The sequence below is a fragment of the Thalassophryne amazonica genome, chromosome 2, assembly GCF_902500255.1.
Source record: "Thalassophryne amazonica chromosome 2, fThaAma1.1, whole genome shotgun sequence".
Classification (NCBI taxonomy): domain Eukaryota; kingdom Metazoa; phylum Chordata; class Actinopteri; order Batrachoidiformes; family Batrachoididae; genus Thalassophryne; species Thalassophryne amazonica.
The window spans coordinates 106,857,405-106,876,204 of NC_047104.1; the positions used below are offsets into that span (position 1 = coordinate 106,857,405).

The 18,800-nt window shown below is 42.7% G+C and overlaps 1 protein-coding gene across 8 annotated transcripts in view; it reads right to left on the reverse strand.

Annotated features, from left to right (window-relative positions):
- Positions 1-18,800, reverse strand: part of plekha7b (pleckstrin homology domain containing, family A member 7b) — a 273,942-nt gene that overhangs the window by 40,259 nt on the left and 214,883 nt on the right. For all 8 annotated transcript variants that reach the window (XM_034191278.1, XM_034191265.1, XM_034191251.1 and 5 more), the window contains 5 exons: positions 18,588-18,787; positions 18,169-18,360; positions 17,263-17,380; positions 14,714-14,805; positions 8,773-9,006 (listed from right to left, as the gene is read on the reverse strand). In XM_034191278.1, coding sequence (XP_034047169.1) covers positions 8,773-9,006; positions 14,714-14,805; positions 17,263-17,380; positions 18,169-18,360; positions 18,588-18,787 — 836 coding nt within the window. The remainder of the gene's footprint in view (positions 1-8,772; positions 9,007-14,713; positions 14,806-17,262; positions 17,381-18,168; positions 18,361-18,587; positions 18,788-18,800) is intronic.

Here is an 18,800-nt window from a genome sequence, read left to right on the forward strand (position 1 = left end):
AAATTAGAATAAAAATAGTTCAATTTCTTACCTTCCTGGCAGAAATAGGGGCTTCGGGGTGAAAACAATTACGCTGAACACTGACGTGGAAACACACTCGCCACTCGATCATCTATACACAGCATGGTGCATCATGCAATGTAAATAAATCTATGGATAAATTCATTGTCCCAAGATCTTAATGAGATGAAATTTCCAGCTTGGCACAAAATAATGCTCACTGCACACTGGAGTTGACCGAGGGATTAAACAGTGTGAATGCAAACATGCATTTAAGAAAACTCCATTCAAAATAAAAACCATCCTGGTAAACTCCAATCCATCCAAGTAATATGCATCCAAGTAAAAGTCCAAATTCAAGTAAAATCCATCTGAAAACATGATAGCAGCAAGATCAAACCGTGTAACATGTAGCATCGAACTGTGCGGCCAACACTACTTCCTGCCCTCTGCAGTAATGGCGGCTGTCGCATATATAACTCTATGGGGTACTATCTCAGTGGGTTACAACAGCCTGAGAACCGCAATTGTGAGGGAAATTGCTTGGTTTCACACGACATTTGCTGGGTGGCACTCTTCCCTCACTTCAGTAGCAGGGCATCACTAGTGTCGCGCCAGGTTTTTGAATTTTTCAAAGTTGGTGAGGCGACAAGGGTCCTCCCAGTATGTGCTGAGAGCCATCACTAGTGTCGTGCCAACCTCTGAATGTACTTGCTGTGACTCCTAAGATGAGAGATTCATGAGAGAACTGTGGGAGGTGAGATGATCGGAGAAGAACAGTCAGTTCTGGAAGTGGCCGAGCTGCTGCCAGCCTGGTCACAGGTGCAGTGAACATCAGGACTTCTGGACTCATGCATTTAATGTTTTGCTTTTTTTCTTTTTTTTTTTTTAATTAAAGTCCACAATTCTGCAGGAATGGAGCACACAGCACTCAAATCTTTCTTTATCTGGAGAGCTCTCTCTCCCCCCTCTCTCCTGTTCTCTCTCTGTCCCTGTCCTGCTCTCTCCCTCTGTCTCTCTCTCTCCCCTTTCTGTCTCTGTCTCTCTCTCTCTCTGAGGATGTGCGCTGGAAGTTCTTTAATGTGCTCATTGTGAGTGAGGAAATATGATGACATGCTTTCGTTAAAAGCACACACTGCTCAGTTCCAACTCCAACAGTGCACATATGCCCAAATCTTTCTGCTAAATGCCACGCTGTGGAATTGTGACATCATATGTCAATCAAAGCCAAAAATATAGGAAGATGTATCTGTGCCAAATCAAGGTGCAGATCCACCTCTGATCTGCTGTGGACACCCCAAGTACAAAAAAAAAACACAAGAGAACAGCCAAAGGGACTTACAATGTTATTTCCGAATAAATCATATTAAATAAGAGGACGCACACCCCTGAAGAGCTAGTGACATCACTGCGTCACAAAGAAAAGGCTGTTCGGTATGTACAATCGCTGTGTGCGTATCTCTGAGCTAATGTGACTCTTAATTGGAGTAAGCAGGTATAGAAAATGGATGGATGGATTCCTATCTTCCATGGCTGGACATGGAAGACAGGACATTATATCCAGCAGGCACATCATTCTGCAAATCAGTGAGTGCACTGTAGGCTTTATTATTATTATTATTTTTAGTACTATTATTATTTTTTTATTATTTTGCCATTATTGGGAACAGTGGAGAATTTCCACAGTCTATTCACATGGATAATAGCAGGATAATAAGACCTGAACACTTTGTGTGCAAATGTATCATTTGTCTTCAGCTGCGAGTGGCCACTTCAGTGAATTACCAACTGAAACATTGTCACTAATTCACATCTTCAACTGCTCTCCAACAGGCGTGCACAGTGAGATAGGACCCTAAGCAGTCAAGCAGTGCTCAGTGTATGCTAATGGATGTCAGTAAAAAATGTTAAGGATAGGACCACACACACACACACACACACACACACACACACACACACACACACACACACACACACACACACACACACACACACACACACACACACACAGCAAGAGGAAGCATTAGACTTAGTATGCTTCCCAAGTTAGTTTTAAACCCATCCAATTGAATAAAAAGTCACCTGAATCATGACTTCAAAGAACAAAAGCAGGAATCAAAGCATTTCTTTTCTTCAACCCTACACCTTCATCCCTCAGTTCTTGTGGCTGATTCTCCACTCTACTGCGAACCCCCAAATGTTGGTGAGATCACAAAACTTCTGAAACATCTGAGGACATGGAAAGCTCCAGGCCCATAGTCAACTATTGTCCAAACCCGGACTGTGAATGTACTCAGTGAATGCAAGCACAAATACGAGGTCTGTCCAAAACGTAACGGACCTTTTTATTTTTTTCAAAAACTATATGGATTTGAATCATGTGAGCTTGCATCAGCTAAGCTTGAACCTTCGTGCGCATGCATGAGTTTTTTCACGCCTGTCGGTTGCGTTATTCGCCTGTGGGCAGGCTTTGAGTGAGCACTTGTCCAGCCCCCTTGTCGGATTTTCATTGTCAGGGAAATGGCTGTGCGACTGCCCCTTTGCTCCATGAAAATTTTTTCAAAAACTGTGACAGACAGCCAGGTGGAAACCATTCGCAAAATTCAGATGGCTTTCAGTGAAGATTCTTTCGGCGTCACACAGATTAAGGACCATTACAACCGAATTAAAGGCGGCCCACACCGGCGGAGGGCGCGCCACGCTCCGAGCGGCCATCGACAGGCTGAAACGACCAGATCATTTCCAAAGTGAAGGCTGTGTTGATCCGGCACATCATGACGTCGGGACGTCATGTGACTACCAGAGAAATCTCAGAAAATGTGGACATGAGCACTTTTGTGGCACATTCCACTGTTACAGGAGATTTTGCAATGAAAGACGTGCGGAGGAATTCGTGCGTCGGGACGGAGCTGCTCATGGTGCACAACAAACACCTCCGTGTTGGAAGTCTCCCAGGACATGTTGTGGCATGCCCAGCTGTTACACAATTTCTCGGATACTCACTCGACTGAAAGCCGTCTGAATCTTCCGAATGGTTTCCAACATGGAGGTGTTTGTTGTGCGCCATGAGCGGTTCCGTCCCGACGATCGAATTCCTCCACTCGTCTTTCATTACAAAATCTCCTGTAACAGTGGAATGTAATCCGGTTGTAATGGGCCTTAATGTGTGTGACGCCGATAGAAACTTCACCGAAAGCCATCTGAATTTTGCGAATGGTTTCCACCTGGCTGTCTGTCACAGTTTCTGAAAAAAGTTTCATGGAGCAAAGCGGCAGTCGCTCAGCCATTTCCTTGACAATGAAAATCCGCCGAGGGGGCTGGATCAGTGCTCACTCAAAGCCTGCCCACAGGCGAATGACGCAACCGACAGGCGTGAAAAAACTCACGCATGCGCACGAAGGTTCAAGCTTGGCTGATGCAAGCGCACATGATTCAAATCCATATAGTTTTTGAAAAAAATAAAAAGGTCTGTTACTTTTTGGACAGACCTCGTACTGACAGTGGTTCTTTGCAGCCTGTGTTCTTGCCTTCAATTTCACAAATTCTTAGATTCTGTTAACTGGTCTGCTCTCTGGGGCATCCTGACAATTTGCAGGATGGCCAGAAAGTTGCTGATCATCATAGTGTGTATACACAGGTACTGTGAGTGCTGTGTGCAGTGGGAGCTCTGACTTTTCCCAGTGAAAACTGACAGTCATCACAGATGTGTTGTGGCTCCTACACTGTTCAGTACTTCATGGGTGTTGGATGGGGTTGTGGAAACTAGTGGCTTAGGTGCCTTTGTTGGTATACAACCATTTACTGACCTTGACTTTGCAGTCAATGATGTGGTCTTTGCTGGATACCCTGGTTACAGCACTTGAGTAGCTGATTGAGGAGTATGCGAGCCTTGTTTTGGAATTGTCCTGGATCAAGACTAAGGGCCCGGTCACACGGCACATGGCGTTAGCTGAACAAAGGAATAAAGTCCTAAAAGTCACAAATGGTCGAGAAAAAGTGGACGAATGAGTCCCATCACGGAAAAGCCTGCGAGTGCAGAGCGCCTAAAAGACCGAAACTAAACCGAAACTAACAAAAGAAAAATGAAGCGAATGGTGACCTTGACGCTTATAAACAAAATCAAAACAAAGCGCCAGTGCGTAATAATTTCTGCAGCGAGTCTGTGCTATCCACAGACAAAGTGTGCATGCACACGCACATCTTAGCCAGAGATGTTGAGAGGCTGGAGAGAGAGCGAGAGAGAGGCTGGAGGTTGGATGAAGATGGACGACAATCAAACGGAACGCTGACGGTACAGGAACTATGCAATCAATGAGGAACCGTCAAGATAGAAAGCAAAATGGAATACGGACGAATTGAGGGTGTCGTCAGGATATGTTCACATTTTTCAACAGTTTTAAAATTCTGACGAAGCGCCAGCTACAGAAACGAACCTGGACGACGGTGAAACGATGTCTCCGAAAGTCAACGTAAGTCCAGATTTCTTGTTTTGTTTTGGCTTTGGTGTCCTTCATTAGTGTCATGTGACCGGGGCTTAAGATTTAGGGTTTCAGTGATTTCCTGGATTCAGCAACCAGAAGTTTGCCTGTAGTGACATTCATGCCTTTGGGATCTCAAAATGAAACAACGCCTGGGAAGAGCATATGGAGTCATGAGTGCACTGGACAAAGATGTTTGACGATGCCGGTATCTATGTTCGAGCAGAATAACAAAGGTCCCATTTTTAAGGTCCTGGTGCTTTGTGGGAGAATTGGCGTCTCTTCAGAGGAGTCTTTACCTGTGCACTACAGCATCCTCCGTGGGTTAAAAGCTGTTTATGGCAACAGATATGCCACAGCCCTAAATACTGCAAATCCACATTGGGCATCATGTTGTCACTCAGAGGCATGTTATCACTGGAGCATTACAACAGAACACCTGCTCAACCATAATCCAGTCTTTGCTATATAAATGCAGTTACGTATATTGCAAGAGGAGAAATGAAAGATTGCTCCAAACATCACCTTCAAGCTTTAATATTTTTGGGACACTTAAAGCTTGTTTTGAAAGATGTTGTAAATTAAAACTGCCATAACTAAGACAAATCCCTAGCAAATCAGCAACTTTCTCGCCAATCATTCTCTTTTTTTTTTTCTTCTATTTCCTTTGCCTTCCAGTGCCCAGAATTTTCCAACATTAAAAACTCTCCACTTTTCCATTTCAACCCACACTAATTTACCAACATGCTGACAAATCTCTACTTGGATGATTGTGACAGGTTTAATTGCACAGCTTTTTGTAAATGTGACAGAATATATTAATCTCCAGGTTTATTAAATAAAAAAAAAAAAAAAATCATTTTATTTCCAGTCTTTTCATGGCAAAATAGACCAACTCTAAATTTGTGCTTTTTAAAATTACATTTATTAGGGCAGCCATTTAATTTCTGTAAGTCTGACAGGGGCACTGTGTGATCTTTTAATACAGGTGTAATATCACCTTCTTCTAATATCACCACTGGATATTCAAACACTCTGGACCTCCCCCCTCTCACCACTGCCCCCCCTCCCCCCGCTGCCCTCTCGGTCCAAGAGGAGGATGTGAGAAGACATTTCAAAAGGCTGAATCCACGTAAGGCCCCGGGCCCAGACTGTGTCTCTCCTGCCACCCTTAGACACTGTGCTGATGAGCTGGCCGCAGTCTTCACGGGGATCTTCAACACCTCCCTGGAGTCATACCATGTTCCAGTCTGTTTCAAGTCCTCCATCATAGTTCCAGTCCCCAAGAAACCACGCCTCACTGGACTTAATGACTACAGGCCTGTGGCTCTCACGTCTGTAGTCATGAAGACCTTCGAACGCCTGGTTTTATCCCACCTGAAGTCCATCACCGACCCCCTCCTGGACCCCCTGCAGTTTGCCTACAGAGCCAACAGGTCTGTAGATGACGCCATAAACCTGGCCCTGCACTCCATCCTGCAGCACCTAGACTCCCCAGGAACCTACGCTAGGATCCTGTTTGTGGACTTCAGTTCTGCATTCAACACCATCCTTCCGGCTTTGCTCCAGGACAAGCTTTTTCTGCTCCACGTGCCCGACTCCACCTGCAGGTGGATCACAGACTTCCTGACGGACCGGAGTCAGCGTGTGAGGCTGGGAAAGAACGTCTCGAACACTCAGGCTCTCAGCACAGGATCTCCACAGGGCTGTGTCCTTTCCCCTCTGCTCTTCTCCCTGTACACTAACTGCTGCACCTCCAGCCACAACTCCGTAAAGCTCATCAAGTTTGTGGACAACACCACCCTCATCGGACTCATTTCGGATGGGGATGAGTCTGCCTACAGGAGGGAGGTGGACCGGCTGGTGACCTGGTGCAGCAGCAACAACTTGGAGCTCAATGCCCAGAAAACAGTGGCGATGATCGTGGACTTCAGAAAAGCAACAGCCCCCCCGCCTTCCCTCACCCTCACCAACAGCCCCATCACCACTGTGGTCTGTCACCGCTTCCTCGGCACCACCATCACCCAGGACCTCAAGTGGGAGTCAACCATCAGCTCCCTCATCAAGAAGGCCCAGCAGAGGATGTACTTCCTGCGGCAGCTGAAGAAGGCCAAGCTGCCTGCCCAGCTGATGGTGCAGTTCTACACAGCCATCATCGAGTCCATCCTCTGCTCCTCCATCACGGTGTGGTACGCCGGGGCCACAGCCAGGGACAGACACAGACTGCAGTGCATTGTCGCCTCTGCTGAGAAGGTGATCGGCTGTAGCCTTCCATCTCTTCACGACCTGCACGTCTCCAGGACTCTGGGCCGAGCAGGTCGGATCACAGCTGACCCTTCTCACCCTGCACACGGTCTATTCGAACCACTCCCCTCGGGCAGGAGGCTACGGTCCATCCTGACCAGAACCTCCCGCCATAAGAACAGTTTCTTCCCCTCTGTTGTTAGACTCATGAACACTTCATAACTCAGTCACCTTAACCTTAACTCTGTCACTTTATCATTTTATCACGGGTCACTTTAGACAAATGTACTTTGGTTTTTAATTGCACTCCTCCCACTGCACTGTTGTTCTGTTTGTGTCGTTGCACATAGCCTTTCATATTTCATATTTTATCTTATATTTTATCTTATTTTAGCACATATTTTATCTTAGCTTTTTATATTGCTCTCTATTTAATGTTGCACCATTATACCAAAGCAAATTCCTAGTCTGTGAATCCTGTTCATTGGCAATGGCAATAAACTTCTTCTGAGTTCTGAGTTCTACCTCAATCCACTTGAATTCTTTACAGCAAAACATTTTATTGTCATGTTTATGTCATTTTTCAAATCAGGCTGGTTTGAAAAATGACATACACACACCACTAACTAAATAAATAAAAGCTGCTTGTGGAACAGACTATTGCAATGTAAAAAAAAAAAAAATGTGGACGATTGCAGTAATATGTCAGCTGTGTCCCATAGATGCAGGTATTCACCATTTTCAAAAACAATTTAAATTTCTTACCTGTTGCTTCTTCTGCAGAATTCTTGCTTTCAAGTATAACGCTTGAACTTTGACTCTGAGTTTACCTTTCCCGAAACAGAAATGTGATTCACAAAAACCACCAAACTAAACCCAAAGGTGTTGGATTTACAAGTTACGCTCCTCCGTGTACATGTAGCAGATGAACATACATTTGGACATAGGCTGAGGAACATGATGATGCCTATAAATCATGTAACAATATTTTGATCCCTCATAGCAGGGGTAGGCAACCTGTTCCAGAAAGAGCCATGAGGGTGCAGGTTTTCTTTGCAGCCACTGACTCCACCAGGTGATTTTACTGATTAATATCACTTTGAGCAGATGGAAGTTAATCAGTGAAATCACCTGGTGGAGTCAGTGGCTGCAAAGAAAACCTGCACCCTCATGGCTCTTTCTGGAACAGGTTGCCTACCCCTGCCTCATAGTAACTCACACTGTTTTGGCCAAACTCTTGTCTGTATACTGCTGCCGCTTGCAGAGCAAAGCTGCCATCTACTGGCACACCAAAAAAACAACTTACAGCCTTACAGCCACACCCAAATAGTCAAATACCTACAGATACAAAGAATGCAGTTAGAAAATCTGCCAAATTGTTGACAAAAGTAGGCCAAACTTCATCAATCCACCCAGTGCAATTTTGCCCCACCCGACAGAATCAAAAGCAGCCCACATGGGTGGGAATCCACCCAATCTGGCAACACTGGAGGGACTGTGGTGAACAGAAACCTGGGTGGTGCTCTGAAAGCGTGGGCAGCAATGGCAGAATAAATCAGCGTGAGAGGAGGTTCAGAGCATACAGTCAAGCTGAAAGTAATTACTGCAAAAAGTAGATTAAATGACAAGAACAGCAACAAGTGAGAGGGAAGGATTAAACAAAGAATATGAAAAAGAAACAGTAGAACAAAAACCTTATGACATGTTCATGCTCATGGGGACACAAAAATGTATTTGTGATTTTCTGCTCTGAACACTTTCATACAATATTTAATTTTTAATCCCGTTCATTTCATAATAAACATATTTGCCAATAATTATTATGAATCTTTTATATATATTCAGAAATTGTGATACTGGGCTGTAAAGCAGCTGATCGCTTTTTGTGTTTTAAGAATGCAAACAACATGCTTGAAGTAAGTATAGGAGAATCTACACGCTGTCTTCAGGTTGTATGAAAAAGGCATCCATGCATTACTGGCTCACCACTCTCAGTTTGGCTGTCGTCATGCATGAGAGTGTGATATGTGATACTGCTTTAGCAACATACTGATCCCAAATCCGCTGAAAGTGGCCGTGAGGATGAGGATGAGGTGCGAGATGATGAAGACGAAGAAGTGTGGCGGTCTCCATGACTCAGGGCGCGTTTGCGCTGGCGGACGAGGGCCTTCTGGTGCCTCTTCATCCTCTCCAGCTGCTCGTCAGCACTCATCTTTCTCCTCTGCTGCTGTTGCTGCACTGTGTCTCCAGAGTACAGACGCTCCAAGGCACTTTTTGGTCTCTCCTGAGAGGAGTGGGAGGAAGGAAAGTACATAACAGGAGAGAAAAAAAAGTGCAGCAGGAGGCAATAACAAATAAATAAATAAATGAGAATGAAGAAAGAAATTAAACCTGAAGCTGACATTACCAAGATTTTTCCAGAATTGTGGTTGTAACAATGTGAATACATGCAGTTGAACATTATCATGGGTAAGCACCCATCCAATTTTATTATTTAATATATTTGCATTTCATCACTAAAGATATTTGCATACATGGATGATTATAAGGTGATTTATCAGCAACTGGCAAATGTTACAAGGGGCGATTGAGAAGTTTTGAGCATGAGCCAGAAAAAGTAGGGTGTGCTTCTCCATCTTTCGCCTTCTAAGAAACCAAGATTTCTCAAAATTGCAGCCTGTGAGTCAAAACCTCACACATTCTCGAGAGGTGATGGTCTAGTGGTTAAACAATGGGCTTGAGACCAGGGAATCCTCAGATTCCACCCCAGTCTGGCTGGACAATCACTACGGACCCTTGGGTGCGGTCCTTAATCCCCTAGATGCACCTGGTGTGTAGTGAGCGCCTTGCATGGCAGCACCCTGAGATCAGTGTGTGAGTGTGTTTGTGTGAATGGGTGAATGTGAGGCATAACTGGGTGATTCTTAGACTACGGGCACTTTTATGTCCCTTGATCATATTTTATGAAAAAAAGAAAAAAGGGGAAATTTCACACTTTTATAGTTATCTTTACAATGAAAGTGTTTGAAGAAATTTGTCCTAGTAGTCTATGATGACTTTTTCACCTTTTTTCAGCATCATTATATGCAAATATTGCCGTTTTCTGCTTGTCCCACACCCAGACTTATGATCTTCAATGATAAAAATGAATAGTAAACAAACGTTTTTTCTAATGTTTTAAAATATCTCTGAATAAAATATCAGTAAAATAATCAAAACATAATTGGGGTATTCAATGTCATACAACTGTTGTGATTTTTTTTAAACAAAATGTAGTTGTCCCACACTACTGCCGTAATTTCCACCACAACAATAATGTCCCTTTAAAAGGTTTGTATGAAAGATTGTGTGGGTAGTTTCTATGGAGATAAACAGTAACATCAGAGCACATGTATATAGCGCCAAATCACAACAAACAGTTGCCCCAAGGCACTTTATATTGTAAGGCAATGGTGTGGTGGAAATTACATTTACAAGGCCAATAGTGCCCGTAGTTAAAGAATCACCCAATTATGAAGCGCTTTGAGCGTCTGATATAGATGGAAAAGTGCTACATAATTGATTTTGTTGAACAAGTTACAAATGCAATAGAGATGAAGAAATACACTGCAGGGGTTTTCTTTGATTTACAGAAAGCATTTGACACCATAGATCATTCTTTATTATTGGACAAATTACAGAAGTACAGCATTAGAGTATTAGCCCTTGATTGGTTAGCTAGTTATTTGTCAAATATGTATTAGTATGTTCATTTTGGAGGGAAAATTCAGAATTACTGAGGATCACATGTGGGGTGCCCCAAGGGTCAGTCCTTGGGCCATTGCTATTTTTGTTGTATGTTAATGACATAAGTTTGGTGACAAAGTCTGTGCGCTGTATTTTGTTTGCCGATGACGCGACGGTGTTTGGTAGTGGGGACAATTTGGGACAACTTTTGGAATGGATGGAGAAGGAATTATTACATTTTAAATATTGGTTTGATTCTAATAAATTGTCACTTCATTTTGGTAAGACTAAGTGTATTATATTTGGAAATAAGCCTAGGAATTTAAATAGAAACTTATCATTGAACAATACTGAAATTGTATCTGAAACTAAATTTCTTAACATTTTTATTGATGATAAATTAAGTTGGAAAACTCACATAAAATATGTCAAATCTAAAATTTTGAAAGTTATTTCAATTTTGTATAAAGCACATTATTTTCTCCCCCTCATTCATTGGTTATGCGGTATCATTCATTACTTGTCCCATATATGACCTACTGTATTGAGGTTTGGGGAAACACGTATAAAACAAAAACAAATTCAGTTTTTCTGTTACAAAGAAAGCAATAAGAGTTGTAAGTAAAAAAAACATATTACGAACCAACACACCAACTGTTTGGTTGTCTGTGTATTTTGAAATTTCAAGATTTGGTGGATTATTTTACGATACAGATCATGTTGTTGTGTGGGCCGCCAGAAGAGGAGGTACTGCTGGCCCACCACCAGAAGGCGCCCTGTCTGGAGTGCGGGCTCCAGGCACCAGAGGGCGCAGCCGCCGCACAGGAGCAGCCAGGGTGACAGCTGTCACGCATCACCTGCAACAGCTGTTACCAATCATCTGATCAGCAGGGGTACATCAGCAGGACGACGTCTCCACCTCTTTGCCGAGATATCGTTCTACCTGGAAGGTAACGTTCTCAGCTGACTGTGTTTCTGACTGTGAATATCTGTTGCTTGTGTGTGTTGGACAGCGGATATTCTGTTTCTTTTTCCAACGAGAGGTGGAGGTAGTTTTCCTGCCGTGTGGATTGCTGGGTGCAAACGCGCCCACATTTAATTGTTTGTTGTTCCTCGCCAGCAGTACCAGGTCCGACACGCGGAGGCAGTGGCCACCTGGGAGTTCGGGACTTGGCGGCTCCAGTATTCCCGGGGTCTGGTGGCGGAGGAAATCGTGTGGTTCCGGTTCTGCTTTGGACAGACGTCTCTTATCTTCGAGCCTGCCCACATGACATCTTTGTGAATTGACTTTTTGACCATTGTTGTAATCTGTTGTATTTGTTGTGCGCATTCACAACAGTAAAGTGTTGTTATTTGACCTACTCCATTGTCCGTTCATTTGCGCCCCCTGTTGTGGGTCCGTGTACCTACACTTTCCCAACACATGTACAAAGTTAAAAATAATCTTTTGCCTCTACACGTTCAGCAGTTGTTTGAAATGAGGGAGTCCATTTGCGAGGAATATTGATATTTGAAAGAAGAAAGATTCGATCTACTGTTAAAAGTCATTGAATTTATGTAAAAGGTGTTAGAATTTGGAATAATTGTTCTGATAGTATTAAATCATGTGGTACTTTGGTAGGCATTAAAAGGCTTTATAAAAACAATGCAATTTCTTACTATAGTGTGTTATATTAGGCTAATTGTTTTTGTGGGTTTTTTTTTTTGTTGTTTGTTTATTTGCACATAATATTATTGATCTGTTCTGTTCAGTTACGTTATGTTCTGATTGTTACCTTGTTTTGAGTGTATTTAAAAGTGTATAGTAGCTGGTGTACAGAGTGGGCGTTTATAAGCTTTTGCAGCCCATGCCTTTGTTATTGTTTTTTCTTTCGTTTTTTTGATTTATGTTAGAGATTTTTATTTTGGTATTTTTTTATGTGCGTGCTGAATAAAACTCATTCATTCTATATAAATGCAGTCCATTTACCATGTTGTGTTTTAATTTATTTATTGTAATTGTTTGTTGTGTGTCTGAGGACTACAGATGGAAAGTAGCTTTTAGCTAAATCTGAAATATTTACACTAAGGCATGAAAATGTACAAAGTGTTCATTAATGTGCATTGTCCTCATCAAATAAACAATAAAGAAAGAAAGAAAATGTACCCGCCATGGAGAGCAAACTCAACAATTTCAATGATTCACAATAAAAACTGTTCTAAGAATCTTTTATTGTTGAACAGATTGACTTTGGTTGTTTTACAACAGACACTCTCTTCCCCTCAAGGTATACTGCCATCTGACTTTTTGAAACTGTGAAGTGGCAAAAGAAGTTCAACTGCTGTTGAGTAAACGTCTAAAGGACTTGGGCCACTTTTGTTAATAACTTTAAAAAACACTTACTGCTGCCATGGCTAATGGTGTGACACATCACACTGATTTGATTAAACAACACTGTTAAGGGCCACTTCACACATAGTACGAATAAGTACAACTCAGGACCTCTCATGGCAAAACAGCTCGTATGAGCGAACCACGAAAACATCGAGGTGATGGGCAGGCATGCAAGATGCAGCTATGACGGTTCATGCACGTAGGAACACAGTGTGAGGAGCTGTGCGATGTAACCACATCGCACAGCTGCTGTGAAAATAAACAAAATAAAAATTACCTGCCACCCACGGGAATCAAACCTGCACTTTCCAAAGCTCTGATTGCCAGTCAGAGATTTTACCACTGAGCTACCATCGCTGTCCTGTAAAAGGTGCGGGAAAATGCCTGATATCAACAAGGACATGGACGTATTTAAGAAAAAATAAAACCACACACACCATATAAAAACACCGCATTTTACTGAATCCCTCTTATCAAGCAGGCAATACAAGTATGATCCGTCTGTTCCTCTGTAGATGACCGATGGTCACAGATGTACAGTCATAAAATGACATGAAGGAGAAGCAGTGCGCTCTTATCAATTCCAGATCTACTGGCGGCGTGTCTTGCCGAAACATGTGTCTTGTGGATGGCGCGCTGCAGGACTGGCACGTGTCATGTGGAACAGAGCTCACGTGGGTGGCGTGACATTCACATCACCTGCAGCGTGTTACGATCTGATGCTCTGTTTCACCTGGGGTAGCCTGTCAATGTGTGTGGCATGCGCTCGCTCGCTGCAGCCCATTGCAACAGTGATATATGTTTTTATGTATGTCCACGTTATGATAGCAAGCAGACACACGCGCGTCACAGTGGACAGTTGTTAGTTCATGTCCGTCCAAACACAGTACGTGTTCCCCAGCTGTGACGTCCAGAACCACAGATCTTCACAGCCGCTCCTGTCGGCGGCCAGACCCCCTATCAGTTCAGCACACACACCAACATGTCACTGTGTCTGTTTGCAAAGCCACACTTGTGGGGCACTTAGACAAATTTCACATCCAGCTTGACAGTGATCGTCTGCTGACTGCTGTCGTGGTAATAGTGCGAAAGACTACACATTTTCTAAGTGCCAAGCGAGCGGTGTTAGATGTTTGTGCGTGTCATCTGCAATTTGGCTGACACCTGCTGCGAGAGGGGTCGATGGGCTGTCACAGCGCACATTCTGTCTTTCAGCCGCTGGTGTGCACAAATAGTTGTAGCAACAACTGTACAAGGCGTTAGAGGCAGCTATGATTTTACACGTATTGCATACAATTCATGCTTCATGTGCAATTTGACCAAATTCGTAACTATGTGTGAAGGGGCCCTAAGGAAGTTTTTTTCATGTAGGAATATTTTTGTTGCACTATAGATTCAGTTATTGCACTTAAATATTGCATGGCTTACTCATGCTCTCTATCTCTCTCTGAAATGGCAAGTTAACAAGCCATTAACACTGCAACAGTTCAGATGTGATGTAAAATTTAATTCATTAATTAAGACTGAGGACACTGTGGTAACATTTTTTTCTGTTATTTCTCTACTAACTTAAGTTGTGATATTTTAGTTAAATGAACTGCATTTATATAGTGCTTTTCAATGTGGCACAGATGTTCAAAATCCTTTACAGTGATGCCTCACATACACCCATCCACGCAAACATGTACACCAACATCAGGGTGCTTGAATGCACAGCGGAAGCAACATGGGAATTAAGCATCTTTGTGATAGGTACTTTTTAATGAGGGTTCTTTCTGATGGGGAATCAAGCAAAGGATCCTCTGGTCACATGCTCACCTCTCAAATGTCAAGTTTAACATTTATAGGTGCTATATATGATAATTGTATTTATGTTGATTTGGAGTCATACCTTTAATCCTGCAGCTGAAGCTGCTCTTCGGAGGGTCACATATGAGGCGATGCTTGCGGACTTATTTATCTTCAGCAAGGATCCACTCACTCCTAAGGAATAACCACATGTTTTTTTTGTTGTTGTTGTTTTTTGGAGCTGTAGGCAACAATTATGAAAATTAAAATAAAAAGAAAATGTTTGAAACATTTATATGTAATGAGTTAAGAAGATAAGAAGAAGATACAAAATTTTCACTTTCTGAAATATGATGGAAAAAAAAACATTTAACTTTGTCACATTATCATACAGCACAACTTTGTCCCTCATAAATAAGGGCACTCATTGAGTGTATTCCTCCACCAATGAAGTGTTAATGCCTTCCGACAGAGGACGCTGAACATTTTTCGATACAGCACAATATGTGATTTCATAAGGTTAAATTACATAAAAGGGAATCAGTTCTCAAGAAACAATTTAAAAACTCAGTCTGTGCATTTTTGCCCCAAACAAAGCAACACATTCTCATAATGTTTTTCAAATAATATCAAACAAGAAGTAAAGTGTGATATTTTCTGCACATTCTTATGACTTTCCATGCACATGCACAACAGACATTTCCCATTAAACACTTGGAATGTGCGTTTTGGTTGAGGTTAGGGTTACAATAATGTCAATAATAATACTACAAGCACAGCTAGACTGGTTATCTGGCGTACCGGGCAAATCCCGCCGGGCCCTCGCGCATTTTGGGCCTCCTCAGGTCTGTCATTAAAAAATATATGTATATAATTATATTTTTTATTGATTGCAATGGTAAAAAAAATGACACATAGAGGCCCATTGGATGCTTCTCCTGAGGCACATTGGGCTAGTCCAATGAAATTCCTTGGTTCTCGAAGGCCCGCCCCTCCCTACAGGCCCCCACCTGACCCAAGTCATCATTCAAAGTTTTGGCTATTCGGTCCGAGCTCGAGTGGCGAACGGAGAGTTGTGCGCAAAATGGAGAAGCAAAAGAGTGGAGCTGAGAAGCAAAAGGAAAAAAGAAAACAGAAATTAAAAGACGACACAGCAAAATGTGCCAAAATCACAGATATGTTTAAAACCACAAGCTCGACCTCGGGTTCGGGTAGAGGGGCCGACGGCCCGTCATTTCAAACTAGCCCGGGACCGGCGTCGAGAGCACAGGTGGTGGAGAGTGAGCAGGAGGAGGAGGAGACGGAGATTCACTGGCAGGGCTCATATCAGGGCTCATAATCAGGAAAAAAAAAAGTTAGTGACCTTATCCTCCTCTCTCTCTATCTCTCACCCTCAAAAACATACATACACAGAACTTCACATACATTCTTCTTTAGCATATGCTTCCAGACATCATATATAGGCCTATATATATATATTGTATATATAACGGCGCTGGGCCCTCAGGTGATCAAAAAGTGCCCGGGCCCTTTTCAGATGCCAGTCCAGCCCTGACTACAAGTATAAGATGGGGGAGGTGTTGAGATAGAAAATCTGCCATCTTGTTTGCCGTCTGAAGAATACGTGGGATATGTACACGTTTTTGTGCATTGCTTTTTTTGTACGGCAGAATTTTTATGAGGCTAATTTGAACAGACACACAAATGTGATCACACAAATTCCACCATCTAACACCAAGGTCATAAAGGCAGAATGCATTTAAAGCTGTACAAACTGTTCAAATTTCACAAAACTGACTAAATTTAGTTTCTACAGAAATCTAAGTATTATAATGTAGGTTTATTTTTGTAACATGCTGCAAAATTACAGCTCATTTTAATGAAGAGAACATATTTAACTTGGGGGCATTCCATAGAGAATGTTTTCTTTTCCTTTGGCTACATCATGCAGATGTACTGCAAGAGGAAGCTCATATGCGCATCCATGAGCTTCTGAGATTACCTGTGACCTGACCCACTTGCTTGATGCACGTTTCCAGGGCGTGCATTCTAATATATGGAAGATGTCTTGTGAATCACTTCAGAGGTGTTATCTGATTTCAAAAACAGCATTTAGATTTAAAAGTGTTTATTTCTCACTAACAATCACAAAATATATGAGAAACATATTAGATTTATACAGAAATAATATGTTTCGGAGCGTTTTCTGCCACCTTGGTTTATTTTGCTTGAGCAAGGAGCGCGCTGGTGTCATGCTGCCTTTCTTTACTCCAACTGGCAGTCGCCAGATCCTTCCTAGCATCCCTCACGCAGATCAGGGGAAGCCCCCATGTCATCTATGACGTCACTACCAAATGGTCAAATCGCTTGTATTTCTTCCCTTCAGGGGAAGAAATTCTACATTGTTTCCAGACAGCGCAAATTTTGATCATATTGGCAATATCATATCATGAATCCCTTATTTAAATGCTCAGGAGTAAAATTATAGTGGTGCCCAAGAAAATTCTTTTCATGACTTAAATCTTTAAAAAAAAAAACCCAGAGGCCATACAGCTTTAAAAAGCCCAATTTGTGTTGGCAAATTTGAAAGAAATTTTTACATAAAAATCATGCCACTGCTCATCTCTACTACTGAAACCACCATCAGCTCACCTCGGCTGGGTAAAGTCTGATAACCTCCTTCATGTCCTGACACTGCCAGGCTGATATGATTGGAGATGTCACCAGCTCCCAGAAGCTCAGGATCACTCCAGAAAGGCCTGAGTTCCACCTAAAATAAACAAGCAGACATCAGAAACAGAGATATAACTGAAATGTTGGCACACTAAAGGTGCCCTGACACGAGCATGTTTTTGATTCTGGCGAATAAACTCGTCTTTAACGGGTGCAGACAGGACTCCAGAGGGGCGCTGGTGCATGCGCACAGAGAATGCGCACAGAGAATTTTGAAATGTTCAAAAAAATGTTTCACGCACAAATGTCGTGCTATGTGGCGCAATCTAATCTCCAACACAATGTGCAGCTCGTCAAGTGGAGTAAACAAGAAGTGAACAGGGCAAGTGGTGACGTCAGCAGATCGCATCAGAGCGCAGCTCGTCTGAAGGATTATAACAAGAAGTTAAATCTGTTATAAACATAAAAATAAATACTTTTAACAGCTGCACACAAGAAGGAAAAAACACACAACTGTTTTATTAAGCCCCGACAATGTAAACAAGTCAAATAATTACCTTTTCAGACAGCTCAAAATGCTTTCTGCAGCTTGTTAGGTGCACGCATGCGTGCGCGCTCGAATGGCTCCGGCTGCAGCCTCCTCTGTGATTCAGGAAGTGATTAGAGCCGTTTTCAACGGCCAATTTGCAGGAAAAAATTATTAATCTGCCACAAAATAATTATTTTATATACACAGCATCCGAAGCAGAGCACGGGGCAGCCGGTTAAACAAAGAACGGCGTCCAGCTGTGAACACTGCGTGTGGGATCTTCACGATTCAGGTCGTGATGTTGCGTGAATCAAAAACATGCTTGTGTCAGGGCACCTTACTGCACACATATGCACCTTATTGTCTCCATTAGTGAACTGGCCAATCTCTCTGTCCCTCTTGCGTTCGTCTGACTGTCGTTTGAGGCCACGTACAGAAGTGTGTCTGATGACTGTCGTCTCCCTGGGTAAGGGAGGCACAGCAGGAGGATTCTCTTCAGGACTGTACAGCTGAGGTAGGGGAGGTCGAGGAGGCACATTTTCCTCACTCTACAAACACAAACACAAATACTTTTACTAAAGGTCACATATTTATGTCACATTGACAAACCTGAAATGTTTGTCAGTGATGACCGATTCTAAACTTTATTAATTTATTTCAGTTCAGCTCAAAACATCAATGAAAACCAAAGAACACACTGAGATTATTTTTTCTTCAGAAGACAGTTATTCAATTTCTGCTGTTGCTGATTATTTCGGAACATGTGCACACTCACCCATTTGTACTCGGTGGTAATGGGAGTTGTAGAGTGAAGCGAATGCTGCTGGCTGGGGCTGCTGGAAAGGATGTGGGTGTAGCTACTGGGGCTGAGGTGAGGGCTGTGCTGTTGCTGGGACAATCTCATCTCCACCATAGATGGGCTTCCAGACCCAGAAGGCACTGATGACATCGATACAGAAGGCACAAACTTCCTGTCTGTGGAAATTGA